Source organism: Podarcis gaigeae, assembly GCF_964106915.1.
Source record: "Podarcis gaigeae genome assembly, chromosome: Z".
Classification (NCBI taxonomy): domain Eukaryota; kingdom Metazoa; phylum Chordata; class Lepidosauria; order Squamata; family Lacertidae; genus Podarcis; species Podarcis gaigeae.
In genome coordinates, this window is record NC_139691.1 from 16553998 (window position 1) to 16571715 (window position 17718).

Below are 17718 nucleotides of genomic sequence, written 5' to 3' on the forward strand. Positions count from 1 at the left end.
TATGGTTTTAATATATTATTTACAGTTATAGTGGTTCTGTTATTGTACTGGTTGAACCTACCAACATGCTCTACACAGTGGCATGCTCTCCACACTGTTAGAAATTATTCTTAGCAGTCTACTAATTCATTACAAGAAGGAAGGCTTTGAATGCGGGTTTGTGGAATATAATATGAAGACAGTTGTAGTGCAATACACCTTTGCTTCAGGCCAGCCAAAGCACCAATCTTCTTCTAACGGCTCCCTAAGGTCAAAGAATCAGCAAGGGCAAGGACCGTAAAGTGTGACGGGCTTTTAAGTGTCCTTAAAAGGGCAATGTTCTACAATGGTTACATGCTCCGCATATACTGTAAAGTAGTAGAATCATGGAACTGTAGAGCTGAAAGAGAGACCCAAGGGTCGTAGCCCACCCCCCTGCAATGCAGAAATCCCAGCTAAAGAATCCCCCTGACATGACCATCCAACCTCTGTTTTTAAAACACCCAGGGAAGGAGGACCCACTACATCCTGGAGTCTCCTTCACTGTACAGGACAGCTCTTATGGCCAAAAGGGACTGCCGCCTTTTCCTGTTAGTGTGTGCTTTTGTAGAAGCAAGCACTGCTTTTTCTATCGCGGGCTTTTGCTCCCCCTGCTTAACCTTTGCTAGAGCCACAGCAGTACGCTCTCAAGCGCCTTTCTTCAGGAGAAGGTTACGTAGCCCTCAGCCTTTCCAGAGCCCCAGGAACCGACCTCCTTAACTCCATTGTGCATTTGGAGGCTGATTTCTTTAGTATCAGGGCCAGCAGAAGACATTTGGGTGCCTGAGGTGAACCCCAAAATGGCATCCCCCCCACCCACCACGGAAGAAAGGGTGAGTGAAGATCAGGAATAAATACTGACATCAGGATCCGCTGCTCCTGTGGGTTCTACCACCCGAGGCGGTCGTCACACCTTGCCTCATGGGTGGGCCGCCCTGCTTAGTATTATTGCTACCGTGGGTGCTTGTTTTCGAGACAGGAGTGTCTGGTGTGCTCTGGTCCATGGGGTCACGAAGAGTAGGGCACGACTAAGCAACAACAACAGTACTTGTTTTGTGGCAGAGCTGATGTAGCAAGCCACCTTTAGATCACGGCCCGCGCGACCGTGTAGCGGGTCTAGTGACCCCCACCAGTCGCAAGACCAACGCGGTATAGCCCGTCTTAGCCTCCTGTTCGAAAACATTGCCCCTTTAAGAAGTCGGCACGACCGACGAAGGCGGGGCTACAGTGTACCTCTTTTTGCTCCTCCTCGAACGTTCTGTCCCACTCGCACCTTCCCTGACCTTCCGCTGATCGAACACTTCGTTCCATTCACACTTTTTTCTCATTTTCGGCGTTCCGCTGATCGGACGTTCCATCCCCATTCACACTCTCCCACCCGCAGACCCGGGAGTCCTCGTGTCTATAGCAGCCTCTTGCAAGTTGCCGCTGGGTCGCTTCCGCCAAGCGGAGCGGATGAAATGAGGCGCTTCTGCAGCGGCAGCCGGTGGCTGGTGCCGGCGGCCTCCCTGGCTCTCGGGTTGGGCTTGGGCGCCGGCTTGTCCAACAGAAGGAAGCAGCCGAGCCAGCCGGGAGCGGAGGCGGAGGGGCTCCTCTCACGGCTGCCCGTCGTGCCGGTGGTTGCCGCCGCCACCACAACTTCAGATTTGGCTGCCCGAGGCGGCGTTGGCGACTCGGGGGATCTGGCCAAGTACGGCTTGCCGGGGCTGTCCCTGCTGCGGACCCGGGAGTCCTACGTGCTGTGCTACGACCCGCGGGCTCGTAGCGCCCTCTGGGTGGTGGAGCAGCTAAACCCGGCCACGCTGAGCGGCTCCTCGGACCGCGCTGCCTGCGACTTCCGTTCCGACGACTCGATTCACGAGTACCACCGCGCTTCCAACGCGGATTACAAGGGCAGCGGCTTTGACCGCGGACATCTGGCGGCCGCCGCCAACCACCGCTGGAGCCAGAAGGCCATGGGGGACACGTTCTACTTGAGCAACGTCGCCCCCCAGGTAAGGGAGAGTGTATTGGATTGTCTTGTCTGAAGGCAGCGAGCGAGCTATCTTCCCCGGTCGCTCAAGTCCCTCTGTTCATGGTTGGAAGGCTAGTCTTGTCCTCCACCCCCAGCTGTGGCAATTGCACTCTGCATTGCCTCAGAGGCACTTCTTAATTTGATATCGAGGAAATAAAGAGGATGCCTGTCCATGAGACCAAAGGCAGACCTACATTTGGGGGGCCTTGAAGCTTTAATTGTTATGGGGGCCCCTTTGCAAGCAGCAACTATGTCTGGGTAGCCATTGTTAGTTTCTTCAATGGGATTGTTCCATGACAATCACCAGTTGTGTTTTTGATTTTTACTACATCTCAGATTTTGATTAAAATTGCCGAACTGGATTATCTCACATCTAAGTCACAGGAGTGAATATAAATTTCCTATGCCTTACAGTTTTTGAGTTGTGTGACTCAAATTAGGTCTACTAGACCTTTTTTTTTTTTAAGCAATGTGAACTAAAGTCACTTCTGGGTCACCTCTGGGATTAGGTGCCCCAGAGAGGCTTTTAAAAGGTGAGCATAGAGTTAAACATAGCACCACACACATATAGGCTGCTATGGAGTCAGGTCAGTGAAGTCCACCTAGTTCAGTGCTGTCTACTCTGACTGACAGCAGCTTCTTTGGGGCTTCAAGCAAGGGACACTCCCAGCCTTTCCCAGGATTGAACCTGGGACCTTCTGTATGCCAGGCACATGTTCTAACCAATGAGCAACAGTTCCCCCCCCCCCTTGCCACCTTGTGGTTCTGCAACATTTGGAGCACACCTAGCCTTTTAACTGCTTCATTATCATCCTCACTTCAGCTACTGAACACATTATTTATTTTGCTTCTAGAATCCTCACCTGAATCAGAATGCCTGGAATAACCTGGAGAAATACTGCAGGAGCTTAACTAAATACAACAAGAATGTTTATGTCTGTACAGGACCACTTTTTCTACCCAGGTAATTAAGAAAAACCAAAAAAACTTACAGACTTTCCCCTCTGGTTTACTCTGCCAACAGCCCCCACCCTGCAATCACAGTTATTATTTTATGCAATAATAAAATATCGATTTTGTTAAATAAAAATCACAATATTGTTTCACATTTTTGTAAAAGGGGTGCTGGAATTCCCCCCCATCATGGCTTCTAACCCTACCCCCACCCCCCAATTTCCCCATACAGGATGGAGGCAGATGGGAAGATGTACGTGAAATACCAGGTGATTGGGAAGAGCCACGTGGCCGTCCCCACACACTTCTTCAAGGTGCTCATCCTGGAGAAGTCAAGTGGGGAGATTGAGTTGCGCTCCTACGTCATGCCAAACAGCCCTGTCAATGATAAGATCCCTCTGGAGAATTTCCTGGTCCCCATCGAGAGCATCGAGCGGGCCTCGGGCCTCCTCTTCGTCCCCAACATCCTCAAGAGGACTAGCAAGTTGAAAGCAATCTCTGCTGGAAACAACTTGAAAGCAATCACAGCTGGAAGCACCACCTAAGGAAGTGATTCCTGAGACCTTGCAAACAGACACTTGCCAGGCAGCAACAAGCAACTCTCTCTCTCTTAGCATTCTCAAGGAACAGTACCTGCTTCTCTCTAAAGACAAGAAGCAGTGATGGCCACTAACTTGGATTGCTTTCCTCTGCATGTGCTGTAAAGGGAAACTAGGGGAAGATGGGGCTTGTCAACCTGGGAAGGGAGCCCATCTAGGAGAAGGAATCTCTGCTGCCTTGTGGGATGTCTTCAAGAGAAGAAAATGCTAAGGAGTAAACCATACACAAATCCAGAGTGTGCCTCCTTCTGGCAATTCCTGCAGCCAAGCTGGTACCAAACATATTGCTCTGCTTTCCTTTGGACCATGCCAGCAAGGCCGAGATGGGGGTCTTGCCATCTGGGCAGCCCAGGACCTCCATACACACAGCCCAGACATGCCCTCCAAGAAGGTCACTTCGGTGCTGCTTAAGCAACACAAACAATGTGCTTAAACAACAGCAATTATGAGTTACTGTCTCTGCAGCCACAGCTGGCACTGTGAGTCTCCAATAGTATGACTTTACCCCTGAAGGTGCCATCCATTGTATTTTGAGAAAGATGGGAGGCCAATAACAAGTCTTACTAAAAACCACTTGAGCTAAAAGCCACTTCTGCAGTTTCCCCTCCTGCTTACTTTCTCACCGGAAGCTCCTGCACTCCCCAAGAGGGTGTCAGCAGGGGCACAGGGCTTTATCAGTTGTGGCTTGTCAGCTGTGGAATGTTCCTGCCCAGTGAGGTCTGCCTGGCACCATCATTAACATTATTTTGGCGTCAGGTGAAAACTTCTCTCTCCTAGACATTTGCAGGATTAGGATGGTTTTGTTGATGGTACAGTGGTGCCCCGCAAGACGAACACCTCGCAAGACGGAAAACCCGCTAGACGAAAGAGTTTTCCGTTTTGGAGGCGCTTCGCAAGACGAAAAAATATTGCGAGTCCCCGCAGTTTCCCCCCGCTTTCCCCCCCTTTTCCTAAGCCGCTAAGCCGCTTAACAGCTGATCCGCTGATAAGCTGCTTAACAGCTGATCGCTAGAAGCTGCTAGACCGCTAATAGCGCTAATCCGCTAAGCTGTCAATGGGCTTGCTTCGCAAGACGAAAAAACCACTAGACGAAGAGAATCGCGGAACGGATTCTTTTCGTCTTGCGAGGCACCACTGTACATTTTTTTGCTGCAGTTTTATAGGATGTATTTGTTCTGATTTTGCTTTACTCTATTAAAAATTATGCAAGTTCACTTGCAGGCTCGTGTGATAAGTGACTAATACACTGAAGTAGTATGATTATCATCATCATCATCATCATCATCGGAAAATATATCCATAAGGGCTTGTATCCAATACTAGTCCTACTCTGAGTAGGCCCATTTAAAACAATGGGCATGACTAACTTAGATCCATTAATTTCAGTGGGTCTGTGGTGGATGATCTTAGTTGGATGCAACCCAATATTTAGCAGGAAAGACAACTGATTTTCTGTCTGTCTGTAACAACCAGGCAGGTCTAAGAGCTGCCTGACCCACTGTTCAACACCTATTACTGGGGGGGTGGCAGTCATCCACACATATTCTTCTCCCCACTGCAGGGGTTGTTCAGAGGGAAGCTGCAGGTTCTTGAATATTAGGAGGTGGCTGTGTTAAACTGCCAGCTAGCAATTTTATTGATTAGTGAGATAGGTCCCCCCCCCCCCCCCGTCTGACGCTTGAGAAAAGCTATGCGAGTTGAAATTTCGTGTAAATGTGCGCACGCACACAGTTCACAACAGTGGTTCCCATACTTTGTTTGGGCCAGCGTCCCACCCTCTGCTTTCATTAACTAATCCCTGGTGTCCCCTTGCCTATAAAGAGCAAACAGTTTGCACAACCCAATAAGGAAGATAGTAACACAACAAAACAGTATACTCCTCATGCCTTAAGAGCAACATACTGGCATTTGTACGCAAATTCTGGAAGCAGGTTGTAATGGAGATTAGTATTAATGTTGGCACACAGGTCACATTGGAAGCTATAGCTGTTTTTGATGGTGCCAAGGCTGACCTTATTTGTCAACAAATAATTCTGTATCTGTTGGTTGCCACTCATCTAGCAATCCCTTCTAGTGATCTAGTAGGAGGACACATACTGTTTATTCTATGGATGGATGGTTTTAAAAAGTCACTGCCATTTCTGAAAACTGACTCATTAAATACTTGCCGCCAGGGGTGATGCAGACGCCTCCGACTTTGCTTCTGCTTGGGCTGCCATTTGTGATTTATATAACCAAATCTAAACTAATGGTTGGCATATTCCCACTAAATAGGAATTGGTTTGGCAAAATTAATGAATATTCAATATGTTTGCTAGAAATATGAACCTTACATTCAGCTATGGAATATCTTTCTTTCTTTCTTTCTTTCTTTCTTTCTTTCTTTCTTTCTTTCTTTCTTTCCAAGCTTTCTGTGATTATTAGTTTATTATCTTGTAATTTTATTCTTCCTGTTTTCATGGCAGCTTTTAACTGCACGTAGGGTGAATCTACATAATCAGCAGCCCTTTGCAACTTTTTTATCTATTAGGTCTGCTTGCTTTCAAGGAAAGAGCTGCTGCTGCTGTGATACTTTGTACTGTATGTATAAAATCACAGAATTGTAGAGTTGGAAGGATCCCCCAAGGGTCATCTAGTCCAACCCCCTGCAATGCAGGAACCTCAACTAGGTCACACATGACGAATGGTCATCCAACCTCTGCTTAAAAACCTCCAAGGAAGGGGAGGCCACCTTCTTCCAAGGGTGTCCATTGCACTGTCAAACAGCATTTACTGTCAGAAAGTTATTGCTCATGGTTAGTTTTAATCTCCTTTATTGTAACTTGAATCCATTGGTTCAAGTCTTATCCTCCAGAGCTGGAGAAAACAAGGTTGCTTCATCCTCCATGTGACAGCCCTTGAGATATTTGAAGATGGCTATCATGTCTCCTCACAGTCTCTTCTTTTCTTAGCATACCCACCTCTTTCAACTGTTATAATAATAAATATTATTATTATTATTTATTATTTATACCCCGCCCATCTGTCTGGGTTTCCCCAACCACTCTGGGCAGCTTCCAATGGAATATTAAAAAACAATACAGCATCAGATATTAAAAACTTCCTTAAACAGGGCCGCCTTCAGTTGTCTTTTAAAAGATAGTTGCTTATTGCCTTGATATCTGATGGGAGGGCGCCACTACCGAGAAGGCCCTCTGCCTGGTTCCCCGTAACCTCACTTCTTGCAGCATGGGAACCACCAGAAGGCCCATGGCACTGGACCTCAGTGTCCGGGCTGGACAATGGGGGTGGAGACGCTCCTTCAGGTATACAGGGCCGAGGCCGTTTAGGACTTTAAAGGTCAGCACCAACACTTTGAATTGTGCTTTTAAACGTACTGGGAGCCAATGAAGATCTTTCAGGACTGGTGTTATATGGACTCGGCGGCCACTCCCAGTCACCAGTCCAGCTGCCACATTCTGGATTAATTGCAGTTTCCGAGTCACCTTCAAAGGTAGCCTCACATAGAGCACATTGCAGTAGTTCCTCATAAGGCTTATTTCCAGACCGTTGATCATCTTGGTCACCCTCCTCTGCACACTTTCCAGCTTGTCAGTATCCTTCTTAAATTGTGACACCCAGAACTGGACACAGTAGTTATTCTAGGTGTGGTCTGACCAAGGCCAGTACTATGGCTTCCCTTGATCTGGACACTAGACTTTTGTTGCTGCAGCCTAGAGTAGCATTCACTTTTTTTGCTGCTGCATCACACTGTTGACTCATGTTCAGCTTGTGGTCTAATAAGACCTCAGATCCTTTTCACATACACTACTGGCAAGCCAGGAGTATGTGATCATTTATATGTATATATTTTGCTTCTATTAATGCTTAATGGTTTAAATAATAAAAATGCAAAAACTACCCCCCCCCAAAAAAAAACCCCTGCACAAAACTGAATTAAAACCATTTAATTTAATTCAACAAAATTGATGGAACTTGATCCAGTGATACCAGCTATTTAACATCTGATAGTCCTTTTCACTCTGCTAAGTAATCCCACTGCCCCCCCCACCAGTGGGCAGTATTGGCCACTTTGGAAACCACTGGTTTATACCTTTAAAAGTTTGGCCATTTAATTACCAATATACTCCTGGAATTTCACATTAGGTCATATACTTAATATGTTTCTTCTTAAACTGTAGGTTGCTTGGGGTGGGGGGCGGAGATCACATTCCTAGCAGTCTTAATTGTGTAGATAAAGTTGTTGCTCCTGTGTTAAACATGAAAGTGGTTGCATTTGATCCTCCAATCAACTGCCACACTTGGGTCTTCACTGTTTCCCAAAAGTTCAAAGCAGATGCCACCTTCTGAGAAGTGGCAGCTGAGATAGACAGGCCAGTCTCAAAGTCTTTCCCCCTATCCCCCCCTGTTTGTGTCTGGCTGCTCTCCAACCCATGGGTAGGCAAACTAAGGCCCGGGGGCTGGATCTGGCCCAATCATCTTCTCAATCTGGCCTGCAGATGGTCCAGGAATCACTGTGTTTTTACATGAGTAGAATGTGTGCTTTTATTTAAAATGCATCTCTGGGTTATTTGTGGGGCATAGGAATTAGTTCATTCCCCTCCCCCCCCAAAAAAATATCATCCAGCCCCCCACAAGGTCTAAGGGACAGTGGACTGGCCCCCTGCTGAAAAGGTTTGCTGACCCCCTGCTCCAACCAGTGGCAGCAGGGAGGTGAGTTTCCTGACCTCCCAAGAGAGAAAGAAGATGGTCCTACATCACATTTTGGTGCTAAGTTGGCTGGGAGAGGTGATGATGAATTTATTATTTCAGTCACAGACCAGTTCCAGCCCACATACAATATCAAAGAAGTCATAAAACATGATAGGGATACATTTGAATTTGCAATTAGGTATAACAGGGACAATACAGATATAGCAACAGTTTAAAAATATATAAATTAAAACTTAGCCACTAACATATAACCTAAAATTATCATTTAAGGCCTTAATCATTATGATAGCACAACTTGTTCCCTAAGTTTTATGGCAATTGCACAGAATTAATGTGATCTCAGGATCCTTGTCCTCTACCAGGGATTTTAGACATTGAAGTTTGGATTCATTTGGAGATTTTTGCATAGCAGGGGTAATAAATACCGAGCGTATATCTCTGTAGAAACGGCAGCGTAACAAGGCATGAGAGACAGTTTCTACCTCCATCAAGCCGCAGGGGCAGACTTATTCCACATACAGTTTACCCTCGAATCTGCCCTGCAATAAGGCAGATGGCAGCACGTTGAATCTAGCGAGGGTAAATGACCATCTGTATTTAGGTATTTGTAATTTTGACAAATAATTTGCTGGGGCAAATCCTGGGCTCGGAGAGGCAAAGACTGATGATGGTCTGCCCATGTTGGATGCTTGAGTTTCTGCTTCTGTTCAGAGGCTGCTACCTTTCTTCACTGCTTCTTCGATCCGAGGTCTCAGCGCCGACAGAGAGATGAGAATTGCTTCCTAGAAAGGGAACCCCAAAAAGAAATTCATGACCACTGTGAGAACAGGATGCTGGACATAGATGGGCTGTTGGCCTAACCCATCAGATTCTTCTTTTGTATGGGTGCAGGAGGCCACCATAAGGAACAAAGAAAGAGCCTGGCTGTCGGATTGGGCACCTATCAGCATCCTCTTCTCTCAGAGGCCAGCTAGATGCTCCAATGAGAAGCCTGCAAGCAGGACCTGAGCACAGCAGCAGCAACAACTCTTCCCCCCTTGTGATTTCCAGCATATTGCCTCTAACAACGAAGGGAGAACATAGTCACTGTGGCTTGTAACCATGAGCCTCCATGAACATCCTTTTTTAAAAAAAAAAAACCTCACCTCGGTCCTGATGGTGCGGCTGCCCTGCCCCGGACAGGTGTTCAAATAAAAGTCAAACAAGGTGCTTGGATCTGTGTCCTCCAGGTTCAGGTCCATGTCCACGCTTGCCTCCAGGCCTTGCAAGCCTCCAAAAACTATCAAAGCATGTCTGGAAGACAGAAGAAATGGTGAAGCAGGTTTACGGGATGTAGAGAGACGATTCTAGTCCCCATAAAACCTGGTAGGATTGTAAAGGTGTACCTGAAAGAAGGCAGAGTTGCCTGGTCCACAGAGGCCCCTCGCTCAGAGGTTCCAATGGAGAGATCGTAGCCTTCTTTATACGGGGACTCAGCAAACACAGCACCTGACCAGCAGAAGACAAATGTCAAGCAATGAACTTAAGCCATGGACAGGGAAAACCTGCGGTTCTCCAAATTATTTTTATTAAATTTAAAAAAGGTAAAGGTAAAGGTACCCCTGCCCGTACGGACCAGTCTTGCCAGACTCTGGGGTTGTGCGCCCATCTCACTTAAGAGGCCAGGGGCCAGCGCTGTCCGGAGACACTTCCGGGTCACGTGGCCAGCGTGACAAAGCTGCATCTGGCGAGCCAGAGCCGCACACGGAAACGCCTTTTACCTTCCCGCTGGTAAGCGGTCCCTATTTATCTACTTGCACCCGGAGGTGCTTTCGAACTGCTAGGTTGGCAGGCGCTGGGACCGAGCAGCGGGAGTGCACCCCGCCACAGGGATTCGAACCACCGACCTTTCGATCGGCAAGTCCTAGGTGCTGAGGCTTTTACCCACAGCGCCACCTGCGTCCCTTTTATTAAATTTACAAGCTACTTAATGCCACTTAAATTTATAAACCACTTAATGACTTCTAAGCAACTTAAGCCTAAGATCAGGGGTCCCCAAACTAAGGCCCGTGGGCTAGATAAGGCCCGAGGGACTCTTTTATCTGGCCCGCAGTGACCTCCGCCGCCTGCTCTTACTGGTGCTGTGCTGCATGGCTGCCCACTTCCAGGTCGGAAGAGCACTGGAAATAGCTTGTGCACATATGCAAGTGTTATTTGTGCATCCACAAGCGTTATTTCCGGTGCACATCCGGGTCAGAGGAGGCCCATGAACATGCGCACAAGCTATTTCTTGTGCTCCTCTGACCCGGACGTGCGCAGGGAATAGCGTGTGCGCACACGTATGGGCACGCGCTTCCCGGCATTCCGGCCAGCCGCGCGATCGTGGCCAGACCATGCTGAAGACACTGGCCTGAGGCACGGTAAGTTTGCTGACCCCTGCCTAAGATCATACATTTCCCAAAAGAACGCAGGGAACAGTAGTCTACTTTACTTCATAAAATTTATACACCACTTAATTGTAAATTACAAAAAAAATTCAATGCAGTTTACAAAAAGGATGATAAAAGAAAATCAGCAGTAAGAACAGCAATAATTCCAGGCTTTCAGAAAAACAAAATATCAATAGACATAAACAGATTAAAACTCCCACTAACTTTCTAAGCATCTGGGTACACTTGTCTAACTAAAAATGTTTTTAGCAGGCACTGAAAAGAATGTAATGGTGGTGCACGCCTGATTTCAATAGGCAGGCAGTTCCAAAGGGTAGGTGCTTCCCCACTAAAAGATCATTTTTTTACAGCTGCAGAGCAGGTATAATGTGGGGTCTGTAACAGTGCCTGTTCTCCTAATCAAAGCTGCTGAGTGGGCATAAGGAGGTAAAGCAATCTTAAATATATAAAGCCAGTTGTTAAAGGTTTTATATACTTAATCATAACAGTTTGTTATGGAGTCTTTTTAAAAAGTAGGCATGTACACTTACTCAGACAGGATGCCAAGCGGACGCTATAGCCCCAGTAGAGCCCAGAAGCAGTTCGGGGCTGGTGTGATGAAACGACCACCCCCTTCTGTGTTTTGCTCTCTAGGGAAGAAAGTGGGGAGTTAACAAGGCTGGCTGGCCCACAAGTACCCAGGTTTTTGTTGAGCTGCAAATGGGCAGTCTGCCTCCTAGCTGCATGGGAAAAGGAGAGGGGTGCTTGCAAATTATGACTTAAACTTCTCACGACTCTTGAAATCATGAAGCTCAGGGAAATATTATGAAAAGGAGATTCTGCCCCCCACATTCTTGTCTTGTCTTTGAGCAACCTGAGTGCAGTGGTAGATGTGGGGCTAGCCCATTCAGCATTTGGGCCAAGGTGTGGGGTCAATTGCGTTACCTGGGTTTTGCTGTGGGTTGAGACGCACTGTAACACGAAGGCCTGCCTCCAGCTGCTTATCGATCTGTACCTCCTGTAGAAAGAGAACATTGGCTTGGGATGTGGCAGAACTCAGGCCTGCCGAATGCACAGCCAGGCAAGGGTGCAATATAAGCTATAAGAGTCAGATAAGGTGACAACGGGATGTGGATGGTGCTGTGGGTTAAACCACAGAGCCTAGGGCTTGCCAATCAGAAGGTCGGCGGTTCGAATCCCTGCGACGGGGTGAGCTCCTGTTGCTTGCTCCCTGCTCCTGCCAACCTCGCAGTTCAAAAGCATGTCAAAGTGCAAGTAGATAAATAGGTACCGCTCCAGCGGGAAGGTAAACGGCGTTTCCGCGCGCTGTTCTGGTTCGCCAGAAGCAGCTTAGTCATGCTGGCCACATGACCCAGAAGCTGTACGCCGGCTCCCTCGGCCAATAAAGCGAGATGAGCGCTGCAACCCCAGAGTCAGACATGACTGGACCTAATGGTCAGGGGTCCCTTTACCTTTAAGGTGACAACACAGTGTAGTAGTTAAGGTGTTGGACTAGGACCTGGTAGACCAGGGCTCAAAATCCCACTGGGCCATTAAGTGCACTGGGTGACCTTGGGTGGGTCACTGCCCCACCTCACAGGGCCGTTGTGGGGATTAAATGAGGAGAACCATAATCTCCTTGGAGAAAAAGGTGGGATAGAAATGCAACAAATAAATAAATAAATATGAGTAGCTACAGTTTCACATCTATTGCTCTGTCCCCTTTTTGGTCTTTGGCCACATCCCTCACTGGCAAGTGGCCCCCAGGCAGTTATCCTTGATGGAATGCAGCTCTAGGGTCTCCCCCTGATCCGCAGGGACATCCTACTTGCCTTTGCAGAACTCACTTGCTCCATCAAGGATAGAGATTGGTTAAGGATCATGGAGGGGTAAAAGTAAGACCCCTTTAAGGTGTAGCAGCAGGACAGGTGAGGGTTTACCTTTTGCATTCCACAGTTCACAAAGGATCCCCGGCCGGGCTTGGTGGGCCGTGACAAAACCACTCCTTCCCGATACTCCGATTCCTCACTTATCCGCACGTGGTGGGGGCTGTCTAAGGGGTTTAAGAGCCCTGAAACAACATGTCCAAGGTGAGTAATATGGAGTCACCCCCACCCTCCCCCTCCAATGCAAAACAAACTAACACTGCTTTTCACATGTGCCAGAGTACATGTGCACATGTGTGCTGTCCCTACCCACTAAAAAGCAACAACCCAAGACAGGACTAATTAATTACTCCTGAGGTTCAGCCCACATTGTTCACCTTTTGGCATCTATTGGAGACCAAACAATTCCTCTTAAGTCTTTCAGGGGGTGGGTGCTGATATACTCAGCTACTGATTTATTACAGGGAACCAATCAATTTAGTGTAAAGTTTATGTGCTCTTATTTTATTTTTTGAGGGACTTTATTGAGTGTATAATATTCGTTTATCTGACTGTGACCTGACCTAAGACTGTTTGGCTGGAAAATGTTATTGAACTCTGATAATGCCTTTTCATTAGGAGGAATGAGTGTGTGGGGACGATGTGTGGTTTCTGACATTGTGACATAACACTGGCTAAACACTGAGATATACCAATATATAATGGTGTCACTATGTAGAGGTGAGACACAGAAACGCCCGCACACACAGAGAGAGAAGGGGGAAAGTAAGGAAGGAGGATTAAACAACAGGGCAAGGTTTATTATTATTATTATTATTATTATTATTAACAATTCAGTAAATAACCCCAGTTTATTTTTCCATGGGACTAGCAGTGGCTTCCAAGCAAGCCCCGGCTAGGGGCAGCAGCCCTTCAAAAGTCAGGCTTGAGCGGCAACATGGGGGAGGGGGGCTTTTAGGAGGAGGAGCCGAGAGAGCTTCCTGCTCTCACAAGGGCCCTGGCAACCCTCAGGTGTGTGGAGGCAGCTCTGCCAGCAGAGAGAGTCCAAAGGAGGAGAAAGGTGGGGGAAAGGGGCTCCCAGGAAGAAGCCTGGAGCTGCTTTGACAGGCATCTACCTCAACCACCTACCAGCCTGGGTCTGCACTTAAAACAAGATCATGGTGTCTACATTACTGAGAAAAGTTCCCAGGTAGGCTTCTTTATTCAGTGAACTCTTGTGGTTCACTGCCCCCTATAAGAGGCAGTGGAGAGCTGGGGAGGCAGAGCAACAGGGGCAGCAGCACAACATGATTTTTTTACATAGTGCATGCACACATTGTGATTCAAGATATATGGCCACGTCAAATATCATGAAACTGTTTCGGAAACTGGTTTTGGATGATGTATTGATATATACATCCCGTGTGTGTGTGTGTGTGTGTGTGTGTAGAAATGGGCCTACTATACAGAAGGTAAAATCTGCATTAGTTGTTCTGCCTGATTTTGCCTCCAGCTCTGTCTACCACTGGAATATGGCCCCCAGAATGTTGCCCGGAAGGGAATGTGGCCCTCCCATTGCTCTAGGCCTTACCTGCAAACTGGAGGTCCTGGTGTTTGGGGAAAAAAGACTTCCTAAGGTATCTGTCCAATAGAGGAAAAGAAATGCCTTTAGAAGGGCAATTGAGAAGAAGCAGCTTCCAATATTCAGCTGCGATAATGGTCAAATTATCCAGTGATGATAAAACAAAACACAGCAGCCAACAGAAAAATCAAGCCAGCTAGAGCTAAGGCCCCCAAGCAGAAGTGGAGTGCATTGTGAGATACACATGGGGCAGAGGGTCAAAATCTCCCCTTCATCCCATGAAGGACCTGCTGAGAGACATACATGCCTGTCTAATCCCTGGGGCATTATTGTTCCCTCCCTCCCCCCACCAGCAAATTCCAGTCCTTGACAATAAATGCTGAGGAAGTGTTGGTAGCGTAAAACCATTAAAGGCGCTTTCCCAAGTTTTTGCAGAATGACTTACTGGGGACATTCCAGGTACTGCAGAATCCGGGCCAGCTGCACACAGGCCTGACCTCTCTTCTTGATCCCTTCAAATTCACCTTCCACCGTCCTGAAAAGATTGAGGTGGTGGGGGGGAACAGTACAATCTTTGGAATTAAATTTAAAAAAGTTAAACCCTGTTGGCTTTCTATGGGCCACTCAGTAATAATGATAATGATGATAATAATGATGATAATAATGATAATAATGATAATAATAATTTATACCCCACGCATCAGGCTGGGTTTCCCCAGCCACTCTGGGAGGCTTCCAACAGAACACTAAAATACAATAACCTAATAAACATTAAAAACTTCCCTAAACAGGGCTGCCTTCAGATGTCTTCTAAAAGTTTAGTAGTTATTCTTCTCTTTGATATCTGGTGGGAGGCTGTTCCACAGGGCGTGTGCCACTACCAAGAGGGCCCTCTGCCTGGTTCCCTGTAACTTGGCTTCTTCTAGCGAGGGAACCGCCAGAAGGCCCTCGGCGCTGGACCTCAGTGTCCGGGCTGGATGATGGGGTGGAGACGCTCCTTCAGGTACTCAGACACTGCTGCAGTGTGTCTTATTATAGAAGAGCATCTGCTGTCTTTGTGGTAACAGGTCCCTACTTTCATTCCTCACTGGCATTTCCAGGTAGAGCTGGGGGGAAAGCCTCGTGAGCAACCAGAGTCCTTACTTTGAATCCTCCCCTTGCTCATCAAACACCACAATCTCGTCCACGCAGAAGATGACGCAGGCCCTGGCGATCTGCCCGGCAAGGTAAGTCCGCAACTCTGCTGACTGGGCATTGCTGAGAATGGAGCCCGGAAGGGCAACGCTGACTGTGTAGTTGCGTCCTAGGAAATAAGGAAGTTACTGTTTAGGAGAAGCAGCGCACAGTAAGCATTCCTAGTTTTCACGAGAATGGGTTTTTGTTTTATTACCTATCGTACCCAGCTCAGTGGTTAGAGCATCAGCTTTGCATGCAGAAAGTCCCAGGTTACTTCCCTCCTCCATAGCAGCCTGAACCAATCCTTGGCCCCCTCTAGATGCTTTGGAGTACCATCAGTCATGCTGGCTGGGGCTGATGGGAGTAGCTGCCAAAACATCTGGAGGTGTCTCCAGATTGCCGAAGACTGTTCTGTAGCACATTCCAGGCAAAGTCCAGTTTCATTCCCATTCATGGTTATCCGTTACCTCTTTCTTCAGTGGGCTTTGCCTCCTCTTTCTGTTTCTCTGCCGCTTCCTGCATCATCTTCTTATCCAGTTTCCTCAACAGCTTCAGCTCCTTCCATTTCTTCTTCTCCTCCTTCTCTGAAAGAGAGATGAGAACACAGAATGGACAATAAGTGAAATCCCTGAGAGTTAGCATTGGGGTTAAAACAGTTCCAACACAGAAGGCCCTGGACTAAGGTGTACTGGGAATAATCAAGCAAGGACTGTGCAGTGCTTTTCTCCCAGGACTCTCAGGCTTGGAATACTGCTGGTGTGCCAAGATAAGCCAAAATGAGACATCCACTTGGAAGGCAGAAAGCAGAAACACAAAGTTGTTTTTCTTCATGTGCAGTTTGACAAAAATGTTGTGTTGCAAGGGGGTGGGGGGATTTGGAAAACCAATAATGTACAGTTTGAAAACTGGTAAACTTAAGACACCATAAGCATATGTGTTTATTAGGCACTTAACAACAGGCAACAACAAGGGCAAACCTCTACACACATGGTATAATGGGAGAACGAGCTATTTTTTTACACTAATGGCAAATGGCCCAAACTATATCAAAACACCCTCTTCTTTTGAGCTGGATGGAATGGCCTTTGGCCTGATCCAGCATGGCTCTTCCTATGTTCTCTGGCAGGACAGATTCCCAGTGCTGACTTGCCCCCCAAAAAATAAAGTCTGTGGGGGTGGGGAGGAGACCCAGGTACCCAAAGAGCATTCTTACTTTCCTGCTTCCATTTGCGCCAGTCCATTTTTCTGTCTTCTCCCTAGGAACGAGGAAACAACACAAATCCCATTAGCTGCTTCAGCGGGACAGATGCCTTAAGGATGGTCACACAGGTAGTTCACATCACCCACTTCTGTTCAAGACACACACTCAATTCCAGGATCGATTGGCAATCAGTTATGTACTCATAATAGCGCATTGTTATCATTATGAATTGCCCACCCTTCTCTGTAAGGTCCCTGGGATACAACCTAAGAAAGAGTCTGGCTGTTGGATCAGGCCAAAGGCCCATTTGGACCTGCATCTTATAATCATGAACATCATATAGTAATCACCATCAGCTTATCAGCATCTTAACCAGATGCCCCACTGAGAAGCCCACAATGGGTCCCATCTTGTGGGTAAAAGATGGGGAGCTCTGCTCATGAGCATCCAGAGGTGCTTGGCAAGCCCTGGGTTAGACCAGTGGCGTAGCGTGGGTTGTCAGCACCCGGGGCAAGGCAAGTAATTTGCGCCCCCTAACCCGTGGATTTGCGCCCCCTAACCCCCAGATGTTGTGCCTGGTGCGGCCGGCCCCCCTGCACCCCCATGCTACGCCACTGGGTTAGACCCATCTCTCTGCCTGGTGGAACATCTGTAGGGCACCAAGAAGGAGAAGGGGTCCAGGTGAGGAACTGGTACAGTATTAAAGTCTGTGGCTAAACTAAAAACGACAGCTGAGTGAAACCTCCATGTCCCAACGCTGCCTACCTTGGAATATGAGGTTGTTGGGAAGAGTGTGACTTTACCCTTTGCCTCGCCCTCTCAAAGGGTCTCATTTTCTCCCACCACCGTTATTTAAAAGAGGTGTCCCCTCCTCCAAAAGAACAAGAGGTCCTCGCGCTCCTCAAGCATCAGTGCTATCTCCTTATTCACCCCAAGAGTGGCCCCGATCCCCCACCCTCCGAGAAGGCTGAGCCCTCTCACCTTCCCCCGAGTAAATGCCCAAGCTGAACCTAATGCACAGCAGCCTCTTCCTTCCACCCCCTGGATCCCACGTGTACCTCCCGTAAGCGCTTCGCCTGGCTTTTCTCCGCCATGTTCCACTCGCCCAATCACCATCCTACAACGTGGGGGCCGGGCCAGTATTATCCCACGACCGCTGATTGGTCGAGAAGGGGAAGGGCCACAGAG

The 17718-nt window shown here is 47.7% G+C and overlaps 2 protein-coding genes across 2 annotated transcripts in view; one reads left to right on the forward strand and one right to left on the reverse strand.

The window, feature by feature from the left end:
* Positions 1-1159: 1159 nt before the first annotated feature.
* On the forward strand, positions 1160-4393 carry ENDOG (endonuclease G). Its single transcript, XM_083721127.1, has 3 exons — positions 1160-2012; positions 2887-2996; positions 3219-4393. The coding sequence occupies exons 1-3, from the start codon at positions 1479-1481 to the stop codon at positions 3529-3531; spliced, it is 957 nt and encodes a 318-aa protein (XP_083577253.1). The 5' UTR covers positions 1160-1478; the 3' UTR covers positions 3532-4393.
* Positions 4394-8347: 3954 nt separating this feature from the next.
* The window catches only part of LOC310837131 (uncharacterized protein), a 35116-nt gene continuing 25745 nt past the window's right edge, over positions 8348-17718 (reverse strand). Inside the window, exons 16-27 of the mRNA XM_083723199.1 lie at positions 17512-17686; positions 16543-16585; positions 15797-15913; positions 15297-15456; positions 14599-14688; positions 14163-14212; positions 12647-12777; positions 11652-11724; positions 11258-11356; positions 9684-9786; positions 9444-9591; positions 8348-9080 (exon numbers count right to left, since the gene is read on the reverse strand). Of these exons, the coding sequence (XP_083579325.1) occupies positions 9006-9080; positions 9444-9591; positions 9684-9786; positions 11258-11356; positions 11652-11724; positions 12647-12777; positions 14163-14212; positions 14599-14688; positions 15297-15456; positions 15797-15913; positions 16543-16585; positions 17512-17686 (1264 nt within the window). The 3' untranslated portion in view covers positions 8348-9005. The remainder of the gene's footprint in view (positions 9081-9443; positions 9592-9683; positions 9787-11257; positions 11357-11651; positions 11725-12646; positions 12778-14162; positions 14213-14598; positions 14689-15296; positions 15457-15796; positions 15914-16542; positions 16586-17511; positions 17687-17718) is intronic.

What these genes read in the sequence shown, in the direction of transcription:
- ENDOG (XM_083721127.1), top strand. Translation starts at nt 1,479, where the DNA reads ATGAGGCGCTTCTGCAGCGGCAGCCGGTGGCTGGTGCCGGCGGCCTCC. An exon ending in TGAGCAACGTCGCCCCCCAG is followed by an intron (nt 2,013 to 2,886) that starts GTAAGGGAGAGT and finishes TTTTGCTTCTAG; the next exon opens with AATCCTCACCTGAATCAGAA. An exon ending in GGACCACTTTTTCTACCCAG is followed by an intron (nt 2,997 to 3,218) that starts GTAATTAAGAAA and finishes TTCCCCATACAG; the next exon opens with GATGGAGGCAGATGGGAAGA.